Source organism: Tursiops truncatus, chromosome X (assembly GCF_011762595.2).
Source record: "Tursiops truncatus isolate mTurTru1 chromosome X, mTurTru1.mat.Y, whole genome shotgun sequence".
NCBI classification, from domain to species: Eukaryota; Metazoa; Chordata; class Mammalia; order Artiodactyla; family Delphinidae; genus Tursiops; species Tursiops truncatus.
Window position 1 is genome coordinate 32,088,924 of NC_047055.1, and position 24,665 is coordinate 32,113,588.

General features: G+C 36.0%; 1 protein-coding gene across 1 annotated transcript in view; it reads right to left on the reverse strand.

The window, feature by feature from the left end:
* Window positions 1-1,680: 1,680 nt before the first annotated feature.
* The window catches only part of HTR2C (5-hydroxytryptamine receptor 2C), a 112,921-nt gene continuing 89,936 nt past the window's right edge, over window positions 1,681-24,665 (reverse strand). The window contains exon 4 of the mRNA XM_019949409.3: window positions 1,681-2,504. Within this exon, the coding sequence (XP_019804968.1) occupies window positions 1,681-2,504 (824 nt within the window). The remainder of the gene's footprint in view (window positions 2,505-24,665) is intronic.

A 24,665-nucleotide genomic window follows, 5' to 3' on the forward strand; every position in this document is an offset into this window, starting at 1 on the left:
TTGGATTTATCTATGCTGTGTGTTGAGGACACACACCAGGGATTTTAGAAATTCAGATTCTGCCTTCACCAATTTCAAGATACTCTAAGGTGTGTAAGTAACTGTCAGGCATAAGAAATAGCATCATGAACTCTTCAGAAATGGATCCACAGTTGTGTGACATGGACACACATGGAAATACAGTTACTGGAAACCCTTGTACACTCTGCACACAGCATAGACTTAATGGTCTGACTTTAGCAATGTTTGAAAACCTTTCACGGTTAACAAACTAGTAAAATGGTACTGAACTCTTAGAGAGCAGCAGGCCCAAGAATGAAACAATGGCCAACACTTACTGTAACGCAACACTATATTTTAACAAAGATTTAAACTTCTGGTACATAATTGCAGTACAATGAAGAGCTTGCCACTTTTACAAATTAGCTGCAGCCTTGCCTGCACTACAGAGTTTGGAAGGATCTGTAAATGAGATACATTTTGTTTAAAATCCAAATGGAAACTCTGTATTTCTGTTTTTCCCAAAGTTCAGTAAAAGCTTCTTTTTAATTACTTTTTTTTCACATTCTAAGGGCCCAGTTCTGTAGTCCTTAATCAAGCAAAACTTCCAAGCTTTTGATCATCTATGCTTCCAATGCAAGTTTTACTCAAAAATGGACTGCTAAATTAGGTCCTATAGATAGAGGTACCATAATTAATATACTATTTTAATAAGGCTCAAAATGCTAATTTCATTTTGTGTGTAGCACACAAACTTCCAGGATCCTGAGATCAAAACCCAATTGATGATGAATCCTGGATTGGGAAATAACTCTGGGATTTTGTTTCCCAGTTTAATCATGGAATTAGGTATTTACTAAGGACCAGAATGAAAACACTAATTCCAGTTTGCTTGTCATTATAATCGGAATTTGAACATTGTCTGTAAGAAGTGAAAAGCTGTTATTGGTGTATATATCTTGTATCATCCTTCCACTTCTGTAGTCCTGGTTAACCAGCTGCTATGTTAAAATACCACTATGTCTGATGACAGACATTGCAGTAAAATATCAACAGAACATTCTGACAATGTCAAAATTTCCCCTATGTGTGACAACAAGGCTAAGTTCTGCCTTTGACTCACTAATAGTTATGATAGATTATCAGAAGGCAGAACCTATCTTACTGTGTTTATGTGTGTAGATGAGCTGAGCAAGAATTTAAAGTGTATATTTACTGTTAACCCAGAAAATAGATTTCACTGAATTTGTTCAATTTTGGCGTGGTTGAAGTGTAACCACTGTCCTGTGCATCATTCTGGTCTCCTGCAAATGTCACCTGAGATGAAGATCAACACTTCCGTATGTGAAAAAGAAAAAGAGAGAGAGAGAGAAGAGGGAAAGAAAGAAAGCAAGAAAGAGAGGGAGGGAAGGAGGAAGGAAGGAAGGAAGGGGGGAAAAATCAACATGTTTGCATCAAACAACCAAAGTAAATTATTCTCAATCTATTATAAACAGTAAATACAGAACCCTAAATCTCACTACTGTAAGCATGATTGTAAAGTACAGGATTGCAAAGCTATATATAAAAACAACTTTTTCAGACAGCAATATTTACATTAGGTTATGACCGACAGAAGAATTATAGAACAGTTTCCTACATTTGTAGCTTTACTGTAGGAAAAGACTGCACCGCTCTTTCTTACACACTACTAATCCTTTCACTAACCACATTGGAGGGATTAACTGGTACCTCCAAATTCTCCATTTGCATCTCTATACCGGCCTCCTGGTCGTCAGCTTTCTTAATCACTGGTTCATTGGTGTGCCGGTAAATGTTAACATTAAGCTCCCTCCCAGACAAAGCAGTGGCAGCAACTCTCGGTATTTGTCTGATCGGAGGCTTTTTATCTGCCTTATAATTGCAGCGCAAATAGTTGGAGAAAGCCCTTCGGTAAACTTTGTTGAAAAGAGTGTACACCAGAGGATTAATTCCTGAACAAACATAGCCAATCCAAACAAACACATTCAGAAGTTTTTCCATTAGCTTTTGATTACAAGCCTTCCCACAAAGAACCGACAGGATATTAGTAATAAAAAACGGGCACCACATGATCAGAAACACAAAGAAAACAATGCCAAGGACTTTCGAGGCTTTTCGTTCATTGTTGATAGCTTGCATGGTGCCCCTTGGCCGTCTTTCCTTCTTCTTCCTTCGGCGTGGGTTCAAATCTTGGTTAGGGTTTGCAGAGTTCTCTTCATCAGTATTCCTCTTGCAGCACTTCAGGAAATCCAGGCTAATTCCGGGCGGTTCCTCCGTGTGGCCGTGCAGTAACATCAGAGCTTGTCGGCGAAGGACGTGGATCGTTAGACAGTATGTAATCACCATGATCGTCAGCGGTATGAAGAAAGCTACGAAGGACCCAATAAGAACGAAATTTGGGTCATTCAGCACGCAGGTGGTGTTGTTGATGAACACCTTGTCTTCATCCCTCAGTCCAATCACTGGGATAGGAACTGATACACCTACAGGAACAGAAAAGAAGGTAGGACATTGTTACAACATATTGAAGGGTCGCACAGATTTGTACAGTGGGATGCATTTAATTGCATTTCACTGAAGAAAATTTAGATCTATCTGTTGAAGGCTATTCACAGCATAAATGGGTAGTCACATGAAAGAGTAGCAGTATGATATCAGAAAATGACAGCTTTTTTCAAGTTAGGAATGCCTTCTCGCCAAATTTCCTGTAGAAGATGTGGAATTATCATTATTGAGATAATTATAGGTATGGTTGTGCATAAGAGTGGTTCGTGTCTTTTTTGTTTTATCTCCAATTCCTAGAACTGTCCTGGCTCATAGAAAGCACTCAATAAATATTTGTTGAATGAGTGAATAACTTCACATCTATACTCAATGACGTCAATAAATTCAACTGTTCTTTTTTTTTTTTTTTAACATCTTTATTGGGGTATAATTGCTTTACAATGGTGTGTTAGTTTCTGCTTTATAACAAAGTGAATCAGTTATACATATACATATGTTCCCATATGTCTTCCCTCTTGCGTCTCCCTCCCTCCCACCCTCCCTATCCCACCCCTCCAGGCTGTCACAAAGCACCGAGCCAATATCCCTGTGCCATGCGGCTGCTTCCCACTAGCTATCTACCTTACTACGTTTGTTATCAACTGTTCATTTTTAAGCAGCTTCCAAATGCAATAAAAATGATGTGTATGCCACCTACAAGAGTAATTATAGCATATCAGGGTTGGCTGAGCTTTTAGCCAAGGACATCTTTTCCTGAGGAAAGTGGTCAAGAAGAGGAACTTCTGTGTGTGTGTCCTTTGGAGACAGGGCCTAGGAGCTCTGGAGTTACTGGAGATGGAGAGGATAGTATGTCCCCCAAACAGGAATTAGATCTGACCACAGTGTGGACATAATCTATGCAGAAACTGAAAGGATTGTCTTTTTAGTAAGCATTTTCCTGAGACTCTGTGCTTAAGCAGGGTCAAGAGACAGATAGAAATGCTGAGTTGGGAAAGATACAGTCCTCCCATTTCTGTGTGGAGTTTTGAACTCTTTTGTTTTTTAAGAATACTGAGAGGTAGTAATTTGGTAAGCACTTCCATTAATAAAGAAGCTCACAGGCAGAAGATATCAACAAGGAGGTGGGAGCAGAAGGTGCTCGTATGCCTGAGCATAAGTAAGAAACCTAGAAATTTTTAGAAATCATTATGGTAGATCTCGAAGAGGTCCTACATTAATAAGTAGGGATAACTTGCAAGTGAAATTCAGATTTTAATGTTAATTTATTCTCTCTTGTGTCCACAGGAACTTGAAGCCTGGGAAAATTCAGACTGCATTTTTAGGATTCCATCAGAGATTATTATGAGGAATCCTGAGCTGGTGGATATCTGCACTATGAACTGTGAGAGGGGATAGAAGCGCACTCTCAAAGATCATTGTTGGCTTTAGGGAACAGTGACAAATCTGAAACTGAAAGTCCCTATAGATTGTCTTTTTTTTTTTTTTTTGCCGCACAGCGTGGGTGATGGGATCTCAGTTTCCTGACCAGGGATTGAACCCAGAATCCCAACCGCTAGGCCATCAGGGAACTCCCCTACAGGAGTCTTAACACACTTTGTCAGGTATACAGTGTTTGGCTGGATGATCAAGAAGGAAATAAATGGTAAATGTTTCTTTGCCAAGAGCTCGCTGAGGATATTGATTGGTAATTAATTTCTAGGAAGACATGAGGAAGAAAGAGTCTTTGGAAAGTGATCTTTAAGCCTTCTAACTCAGACCCTGAATTTCTTAAATGACCGTTTTTTTTTTTGTTTGTTGTTTTTTCTAGAGAAAGAGGCCAAGTGATGGTATGAGAACCAGTGATAGATGTGACAAGACTTCTTGGGGTATTGGTATATGCCTGCAACCCTGAACCTGGGCATGCCATTCAAGAAAGTAAAAACGGCTGTGAAAACTAGGAGACACTGCAAACAGAAAGTGTCCTCAGGTAATACAGTGCAGGATCCGGTGAAAAGACCTTTGAACTCTGGATGGGAAGAGTGGCAAGTATCAGAAGGTAATATTCACCCAGTTTGATGAACCATGCAGATTACATTTCTTAAGAGTTATAAAATGACAGGTAAGAATGTGGTCGGTTTGTACTGTTAGGATCTTTATTCCAAAAGTTATAAATATGAGGGAATATCTAGAAAGAGTGTAGATCCAGCTTGCCTGAAAAAAGTCAGTGTTGGCTTTATCCTTCATGAAATGTTTTAGTGAGGATTAGGCTGCAGGAAGTTTTCTGGAGTTAAGGAAGCTAATATGAGATTAAGAAAAGAGGGACGGGTTACTTAAACACAAATCATTTACAAGAGAAAAAATTAGAGAGAGAACCTAAGATTAAGAGAGACTTAAAAGACCTATCAAGCATTATAATATGTGGACCTTCTTGGGATCTTGATGCAAATAAATTTTAAAAAATATTCATGACACAGGTGGAAATTTTGAACAATGGCCTTTTGATGATATTAAATAATTTTTGTTCATTAATTTTTAAAAGTGATGTTGATATTGTGGTTCTGTAGAAAAAATCTTATATTTTTAGATATAGAGACTGAAGTATTTAAGGATAAAGTATTACGATTCTGAGGTTTATTTCAAAATAATATGGGAGGGAGAAGTGGATGGAAGTATGGATGAAAGAAGGCAGTCCATAAACTGATAAATCTTGGAGCTGGGTAATGAGTACATGGGTCTTTACTATATAATTCTATCTAACTTTACAATCTTTGGAAGTGTCTCTAACAAAAGTTTAATATTTTAAAAATTGAAGAAATTAAAAGAAGACATAGAAGTCCTTTCTGGAACAGAGAAAGAAATGGCTATTAGACCTCAGATCATAAAAGTCTCTAAGATTTACTACCACTGCTAACTTTGGAAGTGATTATTTCTAGAGCAAAAGTCTTGGCCTCCTGAGTGGAAACGCTCAACATTTTCATATAAATATAGAGAAGAAGGCGGTTTTCTGACAAAATGTTGGTAGAAAACTATGTTATACTTTCTCAGGATCCTATAGCAAGACCAGAGGAGGGGTATAGTGGAATGGCTCCCCTTCCAAACTGCCCCCCTCCCCTGCCCTCTAGCAATGTGAGAACCAGAGCCTGAGGCTAGAAACTTGATCTGGGGAGTTTGCATTCATTCTGGAGGAATCCTGACAAGGGTAGACATATCTACACTCAGGAAACAAGTGCTGGAGTGGAGATTCAATTCCCAAGGAAATGCTGCACAATATTTTAGGTATTTCTAGATATCTGAAGTTTCTAGGGAAGGCCTCACACTCTGATCAGAAGGTCAGTGGAAGTCAGCATTACTCAGAGCCCAGCTCTGAACTGGTATTAGCTTATTTCTGTTAAAAGATTTATTCACTTTCCTAAAGGATTCTTGGGCCTAAAAGTAAGCCTGTTGAGAGACAACAAGAGAGGGTAGCAGAGTGATCCCAGATGAGCTAAAGGAGTTATTGGGTATGTGACGCCAATTTTATCCCTGGCATCTATTTGTATAATTTTATGTACATTGAACAAAGAGTGATTCTAAGGCTGCCTTTTATTGAGTCTATCTTGTATGCCAGGCATTGAGCCATGCATATTACTGACATTAAAGATATAAAATGTATTATCTCAATTTGGTTAAAACTCCTAAAATACAGATATTATTTGGTGAAGGAGCTTAACCGTTTTACCAAATCTATATCATCACTAGTTTTATTTGTTTTTGGTTTTTCAGAAACTGTGAATGCAGTCAACAAAACAAGAAACTTAAGTTCTTTTGTCAGTATCTGGAAATGAAATGTAAATAATAGCAGCTAAAGCAGCATTAATAGCAGTACCTATTGTACAGATTATCTTAATCAATACTTAAAAAACAATTAAAAGTATATGTCAGCAGTTTTCAAAGTGTGGTTCAAGGACCCTGGGGGGCCTCTGATACTCTTTTAGAGAGTTTGCTATGTTTCCCTTTTCCAGCTATTTATCTTTAAAACTGCATTTTCTTTATAAACTTCAACCTAATAACATAAAACAGGTTGAATGCAGATACATAAATGAGAATCCAACTATATTTCCCTAAAACTAAATATTAAAGAGATTTTAAAACTGTAAAACAATGTCGGCCTTCTCTCAATTATTTTTGGGAAATATAGTTTATTTTTATAAAAAGTATTTACATTGACATTAAATGGATTCATTACTATTATTTAAAATGAAATGATTCATAAATATGTTAAATATTTCTCAGTTTTAAGTTATATTATAATAAATATCAATAGATATAATCCACACAAACAAAAGCTCTTTGAGGTCTTCAATTATTTCGAAAAGTATAAATAGGTCCTGACACCAAAGAGTTTGAGAGCTGCTGTTCTATATTAATGGATGAAGTTACTTAAGCCCTGGAGAGTTAAATTCAGCAAATTTATGAAGTCTTTCTCAGTATTTTAAATTTGTCAGCTAGTAGAAATTCAGGTGATGTTATGTCAGGGTAAACATAAACAACATCAGTAATAGCAACTAAATATTTTACATGCATCATCTCACTCATTGTCGTAAAAATTATGAAAGGCGCATGTTATTTGGTGAAGTTAACTTCAGAAAAGTTAAATTAATTTAGCAAGTATAATGAAGCAGTCTTTGATATTTTTAAACCTTTGATATGTCCAAGGAGAAAAAGTGAAAATGAACTCCAAAGAAGATATACAGATTGCCAACAAACACATGAAAGAATGCTCAACATCATTAATCATTAGAGAAATGCAAATCAAAACTACAATGCGATATCATCTCACACCGGTCAGAATGGCCATCATCAAAAAATCTACAAACAGGGGCTTCCCTGGTGGCACAGTGGTTGAGAATCTGCCTGCTAATGCAGGGGACACGGGTTCACACCCTGGTCTATGAAGATCCCACATGCCGCGGAGCAACTAGGCCTGTGTGCCACAACTACTGAGCCTGCGCGTCTGGAGCCTGTGCTCTGCAACAAGAGAGGCTGCGATAGTGAGAGGCCTGTGCATCGCAATGAAGAGTGGCCCCCGCTTGCCACAACTAGAGAAAGCCCTCGCACAGAAACGAAGACCCAACACAGCCCAAAATAAATTAATTAATTAAAAAAAATCTACAAACAATAAATGCTGGAGAGGATGTGGAGAAAAGGGAACCCTCCGACACCGTTGGTGGGAATGTAAACTGATACAGCCACTATGGAGAACAGTATGGAGGTTCCTTAAAAAAGTAAAAATAAAACTACCATACGACCCAGCAACCCCACTACTGGGCATATACCCTGAGAAAACCATAATTCAAAAGGAGTCATGTACCACAACGTTCATTGCAGCTCTATTTACAATAGCCAGGACATGGAAGCAACCTAAGTGTCCATCGACAGATGAATGGATAAAGAAGATGTGGCACATATATAAATGGAATATTACTCAGCTATAAAAAGAAATGAAATTGAGTTATTTGTAGTGAGGTGGATGGACCTAGAGTCTGTCATACAGAGTGAACTAAGGCAGAAAGAGAAAAACAAATACCGTATATTAACACATATATATGGAATCTTAAAAAAAAAAAAAAAAAGGTCATGAAGAACCTAGGGGCAAGATGGGAATAAAGACGCAGACCTACTAGAGAATGGACTTGAGGACACCAGGAGGGGGAAGGATAAGCTGGGACAAAGTGAGAGAGTGGTAGTGTATATATGGATATATATACACTACCAAAAATAAAATAGGTAACTAGTGGGAAGCAGTTGCATAGCATAGGGAGATCAGCTCAGTGTTTTGTGACCAGCTAGAAGGGTGGGATAGGGAGGGTGGGAGGGAGGGAGATGCAAGAGGAAAGAGATATGGGAACATATGTATATGTATAACTGATTCACTTTGTTATAAAGCAGAAACTAACACACCATTGTAAAGCAATTATACTCCAATAAAAACGTTAAAAAAAAAAAGAAAGAAAATGCCAGGTATAAATAACAACAATTGCAATAATAATAACTACTTTTTACTGAGTGCTTTTTATTTGTCACACGCTGAGTCATGTGTTTTATAATTATTACATACTTTCATATATTATTTAATCCAGACAAAAAACATAAAAAGAAGGAATTATTAACTAGAATTACTAAGTCTTTCTGAAATTAACTTCAATTAATCTACATCATCTTTAGAATTTTAGAAAGAACAAAGATAAGTTATAATTCACATTCGGCTGAAAATATCAGGTACTACTTCAACCAATAAACAGTCAAATATTTTGCATGCATTATCTCATTTAGTTCTCAGAAAATCCTGTGAAAGTGATTATTATTCATTAAGGTTACTTAAACTCAGAGAGAAAAAAATACTTTCAATAAACATGTGGAGTCTTAGCATTTTAGGAACACTGAATTCAGTAATAGTTATAGTTCAAGTTTTTATTGAAAATATGTGTTACTATGACTACCACGACTACTATCATTTATTGAGTGCTTACTAACTTTGGTACTGTATCTGCAGTATATACTTTATATGCATTATTTTATTCTAGCCTCATAAAAGCCATAAAATAACTTGGTGCAGTTATTTTACTTCAGATAAGGCAAGTAAGTTCAGAGAATGTATAAAGATGTTCGCATTATTTCTTGAAGCCTTGAATTCAAGCAACACAGATCAATTCTCTTCAATCAGATAATAATACCATATGCCAATCATTCTTAGATGTACATTTCTTTTAGATTTTAACATCTTCTAATGTGTGATGCATCTTACAATTGATAGTATCTTACAATCAGTGTTGGCCAGACAGTAGTCATTACATAGCGTTACATTGTCAGCGTATGTGTGAGCCTGGTCTGATAAACTTCTTTTGACATCTTCTGGTAAGATCAAAATTACCAGTAGCAAAATTTGCAAAGTGGCTATCAGCAGCATGGTAATAGTTCACTGTGAACGAAAAATTATGTCATAACAGGCGAAAAGAGGGAGTGTTCTGAACAAGGCATCCTCAACAGCATCAAATGTCACAGAAGGGTCTAGAATTTGAAACATTTCCTCTGTCTTTGAAAATGAGGTCACTGGTGATTATAGAGAGAACAATTATAGTGGAGTAGTGAAGACAGGAAACAGATTGCCAAGAGATGAATAATAAATGGTAATTAGATAGAGGAAAGAGAGATTATAAAATACATTTCCTGGAGCAGATTGACCAACATCAAAATGAAAATATAGATTAAGGGAATTTTTTACTGAACTGCAGGGCTATCTCCTAGGTATCTATTTTCATGAGTTTTTCATGGAGAGGAATTTTTTCAAGGACACCTAGGAGGATGACACAATGTCAGGCTGATGGGAATGGTCCCTTGCCTCACAGAGTAATAAGTGAGTCCCTTGACAATGGGAATTGACAGCAGAAGATGAAGGAACTATTTTCAGAGAAGAACATAGAAGACAAAACAAACACAAGCAGTGCTGCCTTAGTTCTCAGGTGACAAAGTGTGACTGAGAGTTGGAGAAATATTTTGCATACTTTGGCAGATAAATCAGTATTGTGATGATGCAGTGGGAATTTTAAGGAAGTCAGAATCAGGTTGAGAGTCAACTTTGAACTTAAGGAGTTTTTAGCTTTGAGAAGAGTAGGAACCTAGGCATGCATGAATGAAGGATATCGAGTAAGGAAAAGACCTTAAATGACTTTGAGGGAAGTGGAACTAAAAGAAGAAGATTCTTCGTAAGCAGGAAAGCATGAGAAGACAGTTCATGAGGTGACAAAAGGAATGCCCAGGGTTTGTAAGATAAACCTGGGTAAGAGTTTCTGGACAGCTGGGTGTTAAAAAGAAATAGCAAGCACCAAATGGAGTCATCTGCCTCCATGACAGCAAACTAAGGCTTAATAGTCTCAACTTCTCCCAATAATGTGACTTTTAAGCAATCTGAAATTTCCTGGTCAGCACTAATGAGGTAATCTGCATAATGACCCCTTCCATTACCTTTTCCCTCAAAAGAAGATGACCTAACCTGAAATAATTATTTTCTTTTGCTAATAACTTCCTTGCCCCACTCTCCTTCTGCCTGTAAAAACCTTCCATTTTGTCCAGTCCTTTGAAGTCCTTATTTATTCACTAGAAGGGATGCTACCCAATTCATGAATCATTGAATAAAGCCAATTAGATCTTACAATTTACTCAGTTGAATTTTATTTTTTAAACAGTGAGGGAGGTCCTAGGGAGGTCCAACTATAATATGGCTGAGTGCATGAGGAAGTGAAATTTGAGATAACATCGAAATATGGCAACATTACTACTGATGGGTAGCAGAATATGCCACACCAAAATATGCGTCTTTGGCGTAAGGATTATTTTGAGTTATTTTGAGAAATGACAGACACAAGAGAAGCTCTGAAAACAGCCTAAGAGAAATTTGCATTTACAAAGGAAATCTCCATTCGTAAACATTTTCCTCTCTGTACCTGGAAGAGAAGGATGACTAAATCATAAGAGAATCTTATCAATGGAGAAGAAGCCCACTTAATTCTGCATAACAAACCTAACCCTTGTTTACCTAGCTTTTCCTGGTCACCTCTTATAACTGGTTTCCCCCACCCCACATCTTTATTTGTCTTTAGCTGAAGATGGTATTTAAGGTGATGGCTTACACCATTTGGGGTAGTTACTTAGTTTTTCTGGGTATCTCCCATGTATACATAACATATACATGTTAATAAACATATTTGTTTTCTCTTTTTAAACTGTGTTTTATTATAGGAGTCTAAGCCCAAAACTCAGAAGGGTAGAGGGAAAATTATTTTTCCTCCCCTACATTGCTCACAAGCTAATGAAGATTGAGGAAACTAAGATTATATTTAAGGTACAATAATATGCTTACACATTAAAGGTGAAGGCCAATAGAATGGAAGAGCTTAAAGATACAGAAAAGAAAGGTTAAGATGTTAGATAAAGGTCCCTGAGGAGGCAAAGTTGGAAACAGTTGGAAAAATTACACTAGGTCTAAAGACTGGTTGTTCCTTTCTATTAGAAGACATAGTAGTATGAATGGGTGGCAGAAATTATTGGGCCTTATACAAAAAGGTAGAAGAGAGATGAGAAGAAAGTGTTAAACGGCAAAAGAACAGAGTTGTTAACTGGATGCACAAAGTGATTTAAATGTATATCTGTTGATTCCACAAAGCAGTGAGAAATAAGGAGAGTAAATGCAGATAGATGAGTGTGGATAGTCAGCTTTCTTAAAGATAAAATCAGACAGTTGAACACCCTTACATGCTATTGGAAAAATATTCAGGAGAGGGAGTTTGAAGATGTGGAGAAAAAGACATTGAGTAATGGAGCCAGACCCTGAGAACTTGAGAAAAAATAGACTCATGGGTTCCAGGAAGAAAGTCAAGACTTGGGTAGAGGGTGGCCTCAATTCTCTTGTAACAGGTTAAAAAAAAAAAGATTATTATACAAGGGAAAGAATTAAGGGAAGAGTAGAGGGGATTGGGAGAATAGACAGATTTTTTGAGCCATTTAGAAGTTCCATTGATAGGATATGGTGATTGATAGGATGTGGCATGTGAGGGAGAGGCAAGAGTTAATAAGTAAATGAAAATTTCTGTTTTGTGTCATTAGGTAGATGGGGATGCCATTAAGCACAAGAACATAGATGAAGGAGCAGGATTTTGGCAGTGAAAGTAATGGACTCACTTTGGATTGTGTAAAGTTAGAGATGTTTGTGAGTATCAATATGGAATTCTCTGTGAATATAGTTGTTTAAAACTCAGGAGACAGGTGCGGTTGGGAACAGGATCTTTCTTATAAAGGGAAACTTCAAGGTCATGATCTTTTAGGGAGAACTTTGGTGAAAAGAAGTCATACAAAAATCTAGGGAAAGGGTTCCAAACCTTTTTGTACCTAAGGATCTCTTCTTAGAATAATTTTTTTTTTTAGAATAATGTTTTTAATATATAAAATAACATACAGGAGATTGCAAAGGAAATAAATTATTTTGACATTCTGCTATCAAAATATTAAAGATAAAATTTAGAAACAGTAATATATGCAGGTTTTAATTAGCACATTAAATAACAAAATCTAGTAATGGGCCTAACAGCTCCTGAAATTTGAAATAGTGATGAGCATCTATCATATGGCAAGATATCTGCCACAACCGAATATGATTTTCAAGTATTTGTAATGACTATTGGTGATACTCTTACAGATATTGCAAATTACTATTTTGGTTTATTGCTTACATTTGTAATTGAAGTAAATCCCAAATTTCAGTTATAAGTTAGTTAAAATAAAGATGCAGGGAGGGAGTGGCCAAGATGGTAAAGTAGAAAGACCCTGAGTTCACCTCCTCTCATAGGAACATCAAAATTACAACTATTTACAGAACAACCATCAATGAGGACAACCTGAAGAGTGATAGTAAAGATCTTTTACAACTAAAAATGTAAAGAAGGAACCAAAATGAGACAGGTTGGAGGGGTAGAGACACAATATAGTCAAGACCCATCCCCCTGGGTAGGTAACCCACAAATGAGAGGATATTACAATTGCAAGGGTTCTTCCTAAGGAATGAGTGGTCCAAGCCCCACGTTGGGCTCCTCGCCCAGGGGGCTTGCACCAGGAAGACAAGTCCCCAGAATGTTTGGCTTTGAAGGCCAGTGGGGCTTACTTTTGGGGAGGGCTGTAGGAAAAAGAGACTCTACTCTTGGCACACACAAAGCCTCACAAGCTCTGAGACCCAGGGCAGAGGCAGTAATATGAAAGGAGCCTGGGTCATAACCACTTGCTATCTTAGCCTCCTGGAGAGGCAGGAGAAAACTTGGATCCACCCTGGGGACATACATGCTAGCAGTAGCCATTTTGGGGAGCTCATTCTACCATGAGGACAATGGTGCTGGCAAGTGCCAATTCTAGCACCAGAGATCACAGGACCCTACCCTGCCCACCAGCAGGCCAGCATTAGCCTCAGGAACCCCTGGACTGTGCCACCAGACATGATGGGACACAGCCCTGCCCACCAGCAACCAGCAATCTTCACAATAGGCAGGGCCCAGCAGCCAACCAGACTGGGGGCCAGCCTTACCTACAAGCATGCCTATAGTAGTCAGCCCACCACAAAAGAAGGGCCCATGCAGCTCACATAGATGACACCACTAGAGCATGTAGCTCTGGTGACCAGAGGGGAGTGCACTGCTGAAAGGCATAGGAAGTCTCCTACATAAGGCCACTTCTCCAAGGTCAGGAAATGTAACCCATCTACCAGAAACATAGAAATAAAAACAGCAAATTAGGCAAAATGAGGCAGCAGAGAAATATGTGCTTAAAGGAGGAACAAGATAAAGCCCCAGAAGAACTAAATGGAGATAAACAGTCTATCTGATAAAGAGTTCAAGGTAATGATCATGAAGGTGCTCAAATAACTCAGGAGAAGGATGGATAAACACAGTTAGACGTTAGAAGTTTTTAAACAAAGAGTTAGAAAATATAAATAAGAACCAAGCAAAGCTGAAGAATACAATAACAAATAAAAAATAAACCAGAAGGAATCAACAGTAGATTAGATGATACAAAGGAAGAGATCAGGGAACTGGAAAGCAGAGCAGTGGAAATCACTCAGGCAGAACAGAAAATTTTTTTTTTTTAAATATCAGGACAGTTTAAGAGACCTCTGGGACAACATCAAGCCTATTAACACTTGCATTGTAGGGATCCCAGAAAGAGAAGAGAGAGAAAAATGTGCAGGGAACTTATTTGAAGTCATAATAGCTGAAAACTTTTCTAACCTGGGAAAGAAAACAGCCATCCAGGTCCAGGAATCACAGAGAGTCTCAAACAGGATAAACTCAAAGAGGAACAGGCCAAGACACATTGTAATTAAAATAGCAAAAATTAAAGATAAAAAGAGAATATTAAAAGCACCAAAGGAAAAGCAGCAAGTTATGTACGAGGGAACTCCCATGAGGCTATCAGTTGACTTTTCAGCAGAAACTCTGCAGGTCAGAAAGAGTGGCATGATATATTAAAAGTGATGAAAGGAAAAAACCTACTACCAAGAATACTCTACCTAACAGGGCTGTCACTCAGAATTAAAGGAGAGATCAAGAATTTTGCAGACGAGCAAAAGCTAAAAGAATTCAGAACCATGAAATCAGTTTCAGAAGAAATATTAAAGGTACTACTCTAATTGGAAAAGAAAGACCACAACTCCACAACCAGAAAAATGAAAATTACAAAAGAAAATCTCATTGCTAAAGACAAATATATAGTGAAGGTAGTAGATCAATCACTTATGAAATTAGTAAGAAGCTTAAAAGACAAAAGTAGTAAAATCATCTATATCCACAGTAAGTAGTTAAGGGATACACAAAACAAAAAGGTTGTAAACTATGATGTCCAAAACATTAAAAGTGGGGAAGGACATAAAAATTCAGGTTTGTTAAAATGCATTTGAACTTAAGAGATAGCAACTTAAAATAATCATATATTTATATAGATATATATAAAGTTCATTGTAACCACAAACAAAATCTATAATAGAAATACACACAAAAAGAGAAAGAAGTCCAAACATAACACTAAAGATAGTTATCAAATCACAAGGGAAGAGAACAAAAGAAGTATAAATGAAAAAATAGAACTACAAAACAGCCCCAAAACAATGACCAAAATGGCAATAAGTACATACCTATCAATAATTACTTAAATGTAAATGAATTAATGTTCCAATCAAAAGACATAGAGTGGCTGAACAGATACAAAAACAAGCCCTATCACTATGCTGCCTACAAGAGACTTACTTGAGATCTAAAGACAAGAGAATGAAACTGAGGGAATGGAAGAAGTTATTCCATGCAAATAGAAATGAAAAGAAAGCCAGCACAGAAATACTTATACCACAAAAAAATAAACTTTAAAATAAAAACTGTTACAAGAGACAAAGAAGGACATTACATAAGGATCAAGGGATCAATCCAAAAGAAGATATAACAATTGTAAATATGTATGCACCCGACATAGGAGCACCTAAATGTGTAAAGTGAATATTAACAGATAAAGGGAGGAATTGACAGGAACACAATAATAGTAGGGGATTTTAACACTCCACTTACATCAATGGACAGATCATCCAGACCAAAAATCAATAAGGAAACACTGGCCTTAAATGATACATTATACTGGATGGACCTAATAGATTTATATAGAACATTCCATCCAAAGCAGCAGAATACACATTCTTTTCAAGTGCACATGGAACATTCTCCAGAGTAGATCCCATGCTAAGCTACAAAACAAATCTTAGTAAATTGAAGAAGATTGAAATCATATTAAACATCACATTGCAACACTATGAGATCAGAAATCAACTGCAAGATAAAAACTTCAAAAATCATAAACACATGGAGGCTAAACAATATGCTGCTAAATAACCAATAGGTCTCTGAATAAATCAAAGAGGAGATCAAAAAATACATGGAGACAAATGAAAATGAAAGCACAATCATCCAAAATCTATGTGATGCAGCAAAAACAGTTCTAGAAGGGAAGTTTATAGTGATACAAGCCTGCCTCAGGAAACCAGAAAATCTCAAATATACAACCAAACCTTACACTAAATGAACTAGAAATAGAACAAAACCCCAAGTTAGTAGAAGGAAAGAAATCATAAATATCAGAGTAGAAATAAATAAAATAGAGACTAAAAAAATAGAAAACATCAATAAAACTAAGAGCTTGTTCTTTAAAAAGATAAACAAAATTGATGAACCTTTAGCCAGACTCATAAAGAAAAAAATGAGAGAGGGTTCAAAACTATAAATTCAGAAATGAAAAATGGGGAGTTAAGTCAACATCACAGAACTACAAAGGATCATAAAATATTACTATGAACAAGTCTATACCAATAAAATGGACAACTTAGAAGAACTGGACAAATTCCTAGAAATGTACCTCCCAAGACTGAATCAGGAAGAAATAGAAAATATGAACAGACCAATTTTGAGTAATAAAATTGAATCAGTAATAAAAAAAATTCCAGGAACAGATGGTGACAAAGGGGAATTCCACCAAATATTTAGAAAAGAGTTAATGTCTATCCTTCTCAGACTATTCCAGAAACTTGAAGAGGAAGGAATGTTTTCAAGTTCATTCCAAAAGGCCAGCATCGTCCTGCTGCCCAAACCAGAAAAGATATCACAAAAAAGAAAATTACAGACCAATAGTACTGATGAACATAGATACAAAAACATCCTTAACAAAATATTAGCAAGCTGAATTCAACAATACATTAAAAGAATAATAGACTGTGCTGAAATAGGGTTTATCCCAGGGATGCAAGGATGGTTCAATATTCAAACATCAATCATGTCATACACCATATTAACAAATTGAAGAATAAAAATCATATGATCCTCTCAATAGATACAGAAAAAGCTTTTGACAAAATTCAACATTGATTTATGATAAAAACTCTCCAGAAAGTGAGTATAGAGGGAACATAAGTCAACATAAAAGGCCATATATGACAAGCCCACAGCTAACAACATACTCAGTGGTTAAAAGCTGAAAGCATTTCCTCTAAGATCAGAAACAGAATGATGCCCCACTCTCACCACTTTTATTCAGCATAGTATTGGAATTCCTAGCCACAGCAATCAGACAAGAAAAATAAATAAAAGGAATCCAAATCGGAATGGAAAAGGTAAAACTGTCACTGTTTGCAGATGACATGATATTATATATAGATGCATAAAGATTTCTACAAAAACTACTAGAACTCATCAACGAATTTGGTAAAGTTGTGGGATACAAAATTAATATGCAGAAATCTGTTGCATTTCTATACACTAACAGCAAACTATCAGAAAGAGAAATTAAGGAAACAATTACATTTATAATAGCATCAAAAAGAATAAAATACCTAACATTAAGTCTAACTAAGGAGATAAAAGACCTGTATTGGAAAACTATAAGACACTGATGAAAGAAATTGAAGATGAAACAAACAGATGGAAAGATATACTGTCTTCATGAACTGGAGGAATTAATATTGTTAAAATGACCATACTACCCAAGGCAATCTACATATTCAATGCAATCCCTATAAAAATACCAAAAGGCATTTCCCACAGAACTAGAACAAAAAATTTCCCAATTTGTCTGGAAACACAAAAGACCCTGAAGAGCCAAAACTATCTTGAGAAAAAAGAACAAAGCTGGTGGTATCATGCTCCCTGATTTCTAACTACACTACAAATCTACAGTAATCAAAACAGTATGATACTGGCTCAAAAAACATACACTTAGGTCAATGGAAGAGAATAGAGAACCTAGGAATGAATTCACAGTTATATGGTCAATTTATCTATGATAGAGGAGGCAAGAATATACAATGGAGAAAAGACAGCCTCTTCAATAAATGGTGTCAGTAAAACTGGACAGCTACATGTAGAAGAATCAAACTGGACTACTTTCATACCTTGTATGAAAATAAACTCAAAATGGATTGAAGACTTAAATGTAAGACCTGAAACCATAAAACTCCTAGAAGGAAATGTATGCAGTGTGCTCCTTAACATTGGTCTTAGCAATATTTTTTTTGAATAAGTCTCCTCAGGCAAGGCCAACAAGGCAAAAATAAACAAATGGAACTACATCAAACTAAAAAGCTTTTGCAGAACAAAGGAAATTATCAACAAAGTGAAAAGGCTTCCTACTGAATGGGAGAAGATAAATGATGTAACTAATAAGGGGTTATCTGCAAAATACACAAAGAACTCACACAACTCACATAAAAAGTAAATAGCCCATTAAAATAATTGGCAGAGGACCTGAGTAGACATTTTTCCGAAGAAGATATACAGATGGCCAACAGGCACATGAAAAGATCCTCAATATCACTAATCACTAGGGAAATGCAAGCCAAAACCACAATGAGCTATCACCTCACACCTGTCAGAATGGCTGTTACCAAAATGACAACAAATAATTGTTGGTGAGGATGTGAAGAAAAGGGAACAATTGTGTACTGTTGGTGGGAATGTAAATTGGTGCAGCCACTATGGAAAACAGTATGGAGATTTCTCAAGAAATTTAAAAATAGAACTGTATAATCCAGCAATTCTACCCCTGGGTATTTATTCAAAGAAAACAAAAACACTAATTTGAAAAGATATATGCCCTCCCGGTTCATGGCAGTGTTATTTATAATAGCCAAGATATGGAAGCAACCCAACTGCCCATCAGTAAATGAAAGGATAAAGAAGATGTGGTATACACACACACACACACACACACACACACACACACACAAAAGAACATTACTCAGCCATAAAAAAGAATGAAATCTTGTCATTTATGACAACATGGATGGACATAGAGGGTATTTTGCTAAGTGAAATGTCAGAGAAAGACAAAATACTGTATGATTTCACTTACATGTGGAATCTAAAAAACAAAATGAACAAACATAGCAAAACAGAAACAGAGTCATAGATACAGAGACCAAACAGGTTGTATCCAGAGGGGAGGGGAGTAGGGAAGGAGAGGATTGGTGAGGGAGATTAAGAGGTACAAACTTCCAGTTACAAAATAAATGAATCATGAGTATAAAATGTACGGTGTGGTATATATAGTCAACAATTAAGTAATATCTTTGTATGGTGACATACTGTAACTAGACTTCTCATGGTGACCAATTTGAAATGTATAATGTATAAATAAACAAACTCATAGAAAAAGAGATCAGATTTGTGGTTACCAGAGGCGGGAGGTGGGAGGAGGGGGAATTGGATGAAGACAGTCAAAAGGTACAAACTTCCACTTATAAGACAAATAAGTACTAGGGGCACAATGTACAGCATGATAAATATAATTAACTCTGCTGTATGTTATATATGAAAGTTATTAAGAGGGAAGGGGTTCTCATCTCAAGGAAAAAAACTTTTATTTTTTAAATTTTGTATCTATATGAGATGATGGATATCCACTAAACTTATTTTGGTAATCTTTTCATGGTGCATGTAAGTCAAACCATTATGCTGTATACCTTAAATTTATACAGTGCTGTATGTCAATTATATCTCAATAAAACTAGAAGAAAAATGCAAATTTTTTTCACCATCAAAATGTACAGGGCTTCCCTGGTGGCGCAGCGGTTGAGAGTCCGCCTGCCGATGCAGGGGACACGGGTTCGTGCCCCAGTCCGGGAAGATCCCACATGCCGCGGAGCGGCTGGGCCTGTGAGCCATGGCCACTGTGCCTGGGCGTCCGGTGCCTGTGCTCTGCAACGGGAAAGGCCACAACAGTGAGAGGCCCGCGTACCGGGAAAAAAAAAAAAATTAAAAAAAAAATGTACAAACTCCCAGCTATAGTCATGATTCAATAGCTGGTATCAGAGTCAGATTTAACTTCCTGCCACAAAAATCTATAAGAACTTGTAAGTAAATACTATCATTTTCTAATAATGGTGGAATAGTTTATAGAAGACTAGGTCTCCTGCTGACAACAATCAAAAGCTTGAACAAAATTTAAAACACCCAACATGCGAAGATACTTGAGAGTGAACAAAAAGCAGGTAGAAACTACAGGGGACTGTGCAATCAGAAAGAGGACAAGCTATAGGCAGGAGGGGGTTTAAAATTTCTGTACAAACTTCCCTCACATTCTTGTTTGACACCTGAGTCCTTTATTTGTGACTCTCCAAGGAACTCATGGAGCAAGCAACATTTGAGAGGTTGAAAATATTTAATAGAGATCTCAACAGTTTTCTACTGAAAAGGAAACAGAGTTGGGAGTTTGCATCACACCAAGTCAGGAAAGCTTAGTAAACACCCTGGCCTTTTCATCTATACTCAGAAGGAGCATGCCTTAGGAAAAAAGCCAATTTCTTGAGAATAAAGGATTTGACCTAGGAATAAAAGCAAACCTGGAACCCACCATAACAAAGCAAAAACAAGGCCTCCATAGAGTATGTGTATAAAATTACTAAATATACAAAGAAACAGAAAAATGTGACCCATAATAAAGAAAAGAAAATAGCATGCCACCCCCAAATTGAACACTCTTTAAAAGAAACAACACATTCCAGACTCTTTTCAATGTATCATTTCCAGTGCCCTGCATAAAATTACAAAAATATAGATGATAGGCTAAGAAATAAAGATATTAATTACACAAAAAAGCAGTCAATGAAAAAAGATTCCCTGTACCACTTAATATTGGAATGATCAGATAAGGAATTTATAGCAACTGTTATAAAGATGTTCAAGGACTTAAAGGCAAATGTGGTCCTAATGGGTTAAGGGATGCTAACTCTCAGCAGAGAACTGTAAATTGTAAAATGAACAGGATGGAAGTTTTGGAATTACAAGGTTAAATATTTGAATGAAAAATAAACTGCATAAGTTTAACAGACAAGTGGAGATGGCAGAAGAAAGGAACCATGAACTTGAAGATATTTATACAAATTAATCAGAAGAACAAAAAGAAAAAAAATTTAAAAATAGAGTTTCAGTGACCTGTGGGACAATATAAAGCACTCTGACACACTCGTAAACTGGAGTCTAAGAAGAGGATAAATAATGGTGCAGGCAAACATTTGAAGAAATAGTGGTAAAAACTTCTCAAATTTGCTGAAAAGCATTAACCTATAGATCTATGAAGCTCAACAAATCTCTAGTAGAATAAACCCAAAGGAAACAAAACATAAGAATATTATAATCAAAGTACTTATAACCAATATAAATAAGAAATCTAAAAGGTAGCCAGAGAAAAATGACACATTTCATAGAGAAGATTAATATAGAAATATCCAAGGACTTTCACATCAGATTCCATAGAGAATGGAAGATAATAAAACTTTCTTTTAAGAGAATAAATATAAATGATACAAACTCACAGCCGTCAAACCAGAATTTTATGTTCAGTGAACAGATCCTTCAAAAATAAGGGTAAAATTAAGGCGTTTTTCAGCTAAACTAAAGCTGGAAGAATTTGTTGCTAATAGATCTTCATTAAAAGAAATGCTATAGGAAGGTCTTTAGAGGTTGATGGAAATGATACCAGGTGGAAGTTCAGATCTACAAAAGGAAAGAGGAGCATGTGAAATGGTAAATACATAAGTAAATGTGAAAGACTAACTTTTGTTTTATCCTAATTTCTTAGAATGTATAAATGAGGTTTTGAAGCAAAAATAATTTAAATTTAAGGTTATGTCAGTAATATATGTAGAAGTAGCATACACGAAAACAAGAACAAAAAGAAAAGGCTTGGTAAATGAAATTATACTATTTTAAATTTCTTACATTTCTGAAGTCTGATGTGGGAAAGTGGTATATTATTGAATTTAAGGATGGTTATGAGCTAAGAAAGCATGTGGTAATTCCTAGATTAACCTAGATCAACTAAATATAATTTAAAAGATGTATGGTTAAAAAAACAATATAGGAACTGAAATGTAATGTTAATAATATTTGGTAAACAGAAGAGAAAGCAAGAAAAGAAGAACAGAGGAACAAAAATCAAATGAAACAAATAGAAAGCAAAGAACAAGATGTCAGACTTAAATCCAGTCATATCAATAATTATATAAAATGTAATTGGACCAAATACTCCAGTTAGAAGACAGCACTTTTTATAGTAGGATAAAAAAGCAAGACTATCACTGTCTAAGAGATGAACTTTAAATATGAAGACACATACAGTCATATCTTGCTAAATTTATTTATTTATATTAGTAGTTTTCTTTTTAGTATAATAGATTCCTTAAGAGTTTCCACATAGACAATTGTTATCTTCAAGTTAAAAAGTTTTAACTTTTCCCCCAATCTTTTTCTTTTTTTAATAAATTTATTTATTTATTAACCTAAATGACTATGTTACCCCTTGCTCTTTAATGTATGGTCTGTGGCCGGTGGCATTGGCGTCACCTGGGAACATTTTATTTAATTTTATTTATTTTTGGCTGCTTTGGGTCTTTGTTGCTGCACGTGGGCTTTCTCTAGTTGTGGTGAGTGGGGGCTACTCTTCATTGCGGTGTGTGGGCTTCTCACTGCAGTGGCTTCTCTTGTTGTGGAGCACAGGCTGTAGGAGTGCAGGCTTCAGCAGTTGTGGCACATGGGCTCGGTAGTTGTGGCTCATGGGCCCTAGAGCACAGGCTCACTAGTTGTGGTGCACGGTCTTTGTTACTCCGCAGCATGTGGGATCTTCCCAGACCAGGCTCAGACCTATGTCCTCTGCATTGGCAGGCGGATTTTTAACCACTGCACCACCATTCTCCCAATCTTTGTTATCTCTATTATTTATATTTGCCTTATTCACTGGCTATGAACAAAAGTGAGTCAAAATGGAAAGAAATAGAAAATTGAAAATTCTCTTCATCTATTAAAGTAATTGAACTAATATTTAAAAACTTCTCCAAATCCAAATGGCTTCATTGATTAATTCTTTCAAACATTTAAGAGAGAAACATCAAATTTACACAAATGGAAAAGTAAGAAATACCCCTCCCTAATGTTATGAGGCCAGCATAACCCTGATCTGAAAACCTGATGACTTTATCTGATAGGACTTTTATAGAACAATATCATTTATATACATAGATGCAGAATTCCTCAATAACACCTGTAAATCTGTATATAAACTCTACCTCAATTATTGACTGATCTTTAAACTATGCAGGCACAGAAGAAATATAGGAGGAATACACTAAAAAAGTAGAAGCTGGAAGCCAAGAAAACTGAGCAGAGGCATTAGATGCTGCATAATGTGAAGGACACAAGTTTTATAGTTTGAGTACAGAAGGGTAACTGCCTACTATAAGACAAAAACAATAATCTTCACAAGAGAAAACAAACTCCAGAATATCACAAAGTATAAAAATGTCCAGTTTTAAATCAAAAGTTATTAGCTATCCAAAGGAACAGAAAGGTGGGAACAACAATCAGTGAAAAGAGAAGTCAATATAAGTAAACTATATTTATTGGTCACAGATATTGGATTTAGAAGGGGAGGGTGGGATGAACTGGGGGATTAGGATTGACACATATACACTACTATGTATAAACTAGATAACTAATGAGAACCTCCTGTATAGCACAGGGAACTCTACTCAGTGCTCTGTGGTGACCTAAATGGGAAGGAAATCCAAAAAAGAGGGGGAAAAAAAGAAATCAATTGCATTTCTATACACAAACAACAAAACATCTGAAAAAGAAATAAAACTATCCCATTCACAATAGCTTCAAAAACAATAAAATACTTAGGAATAAATTTAATCAAGTAAGTGAAAGATGTGTTCAATATAAACTATAAGACCTTGATGAAAGAAATTTAAAAGGACACAAACAAATGGAAAATTACCCCATGTTCATGGATTGGAAGAATTAATATTGCTAAAATGTCCATACTACCAAACCCATTTATAGATTCAATGTAATCCCTATAAAATTCCATTGGCATTTCTCACATAAATAGAAAAAGCAATCCTAAAATTTGTATGGATCCACAAAAGGCCCTAAATAGCCAAAGAATCATGAGAAAGAACAGAACTGGAGACATCACACTTCAAGATGTACTGCAAAGTAATTTAAATGGTATGGTACTGGCATAAAAATAGACACATAGACCAATGGAACAGGATAGAAAGCCCCCAAATTAACTCCTACATATATGGTCAACTAATATTTGATGTGGAGCCAAGAACACTCAATGGGGAAAGGATAGTCTCTTCAACAAATAGTGTTGGAAAAATTGCATAACCACATGCAGAAAAATAAAATTGCACCCCTATCTTACATCAATCAAAAAGTTAACTAGAAGTGAATTAAAGACTTAAACATAAGACTTGATACCATAAAACTCCTAGAAGAAAAGGAGGAAGAAGCTCCTTGACATTGGATTGGGCAATAATTTTTTTGATATGATACCAAAAACACAAACAACAAAAGCTAAAATCAACAACTAGGATTACATCAAACTAAAAAAAGATTCTGCACAGCAAAAAATAAATCATAAAATGAAAAGGCAACCTGTGAAATGGGAGAGAATATTTGCAAGCAATATATCAGATAAGGGGTTAATATTCAAAATATATAAAGAACTCATACAACTGAATTTTATGAAAACAACACAATAAAAAATGG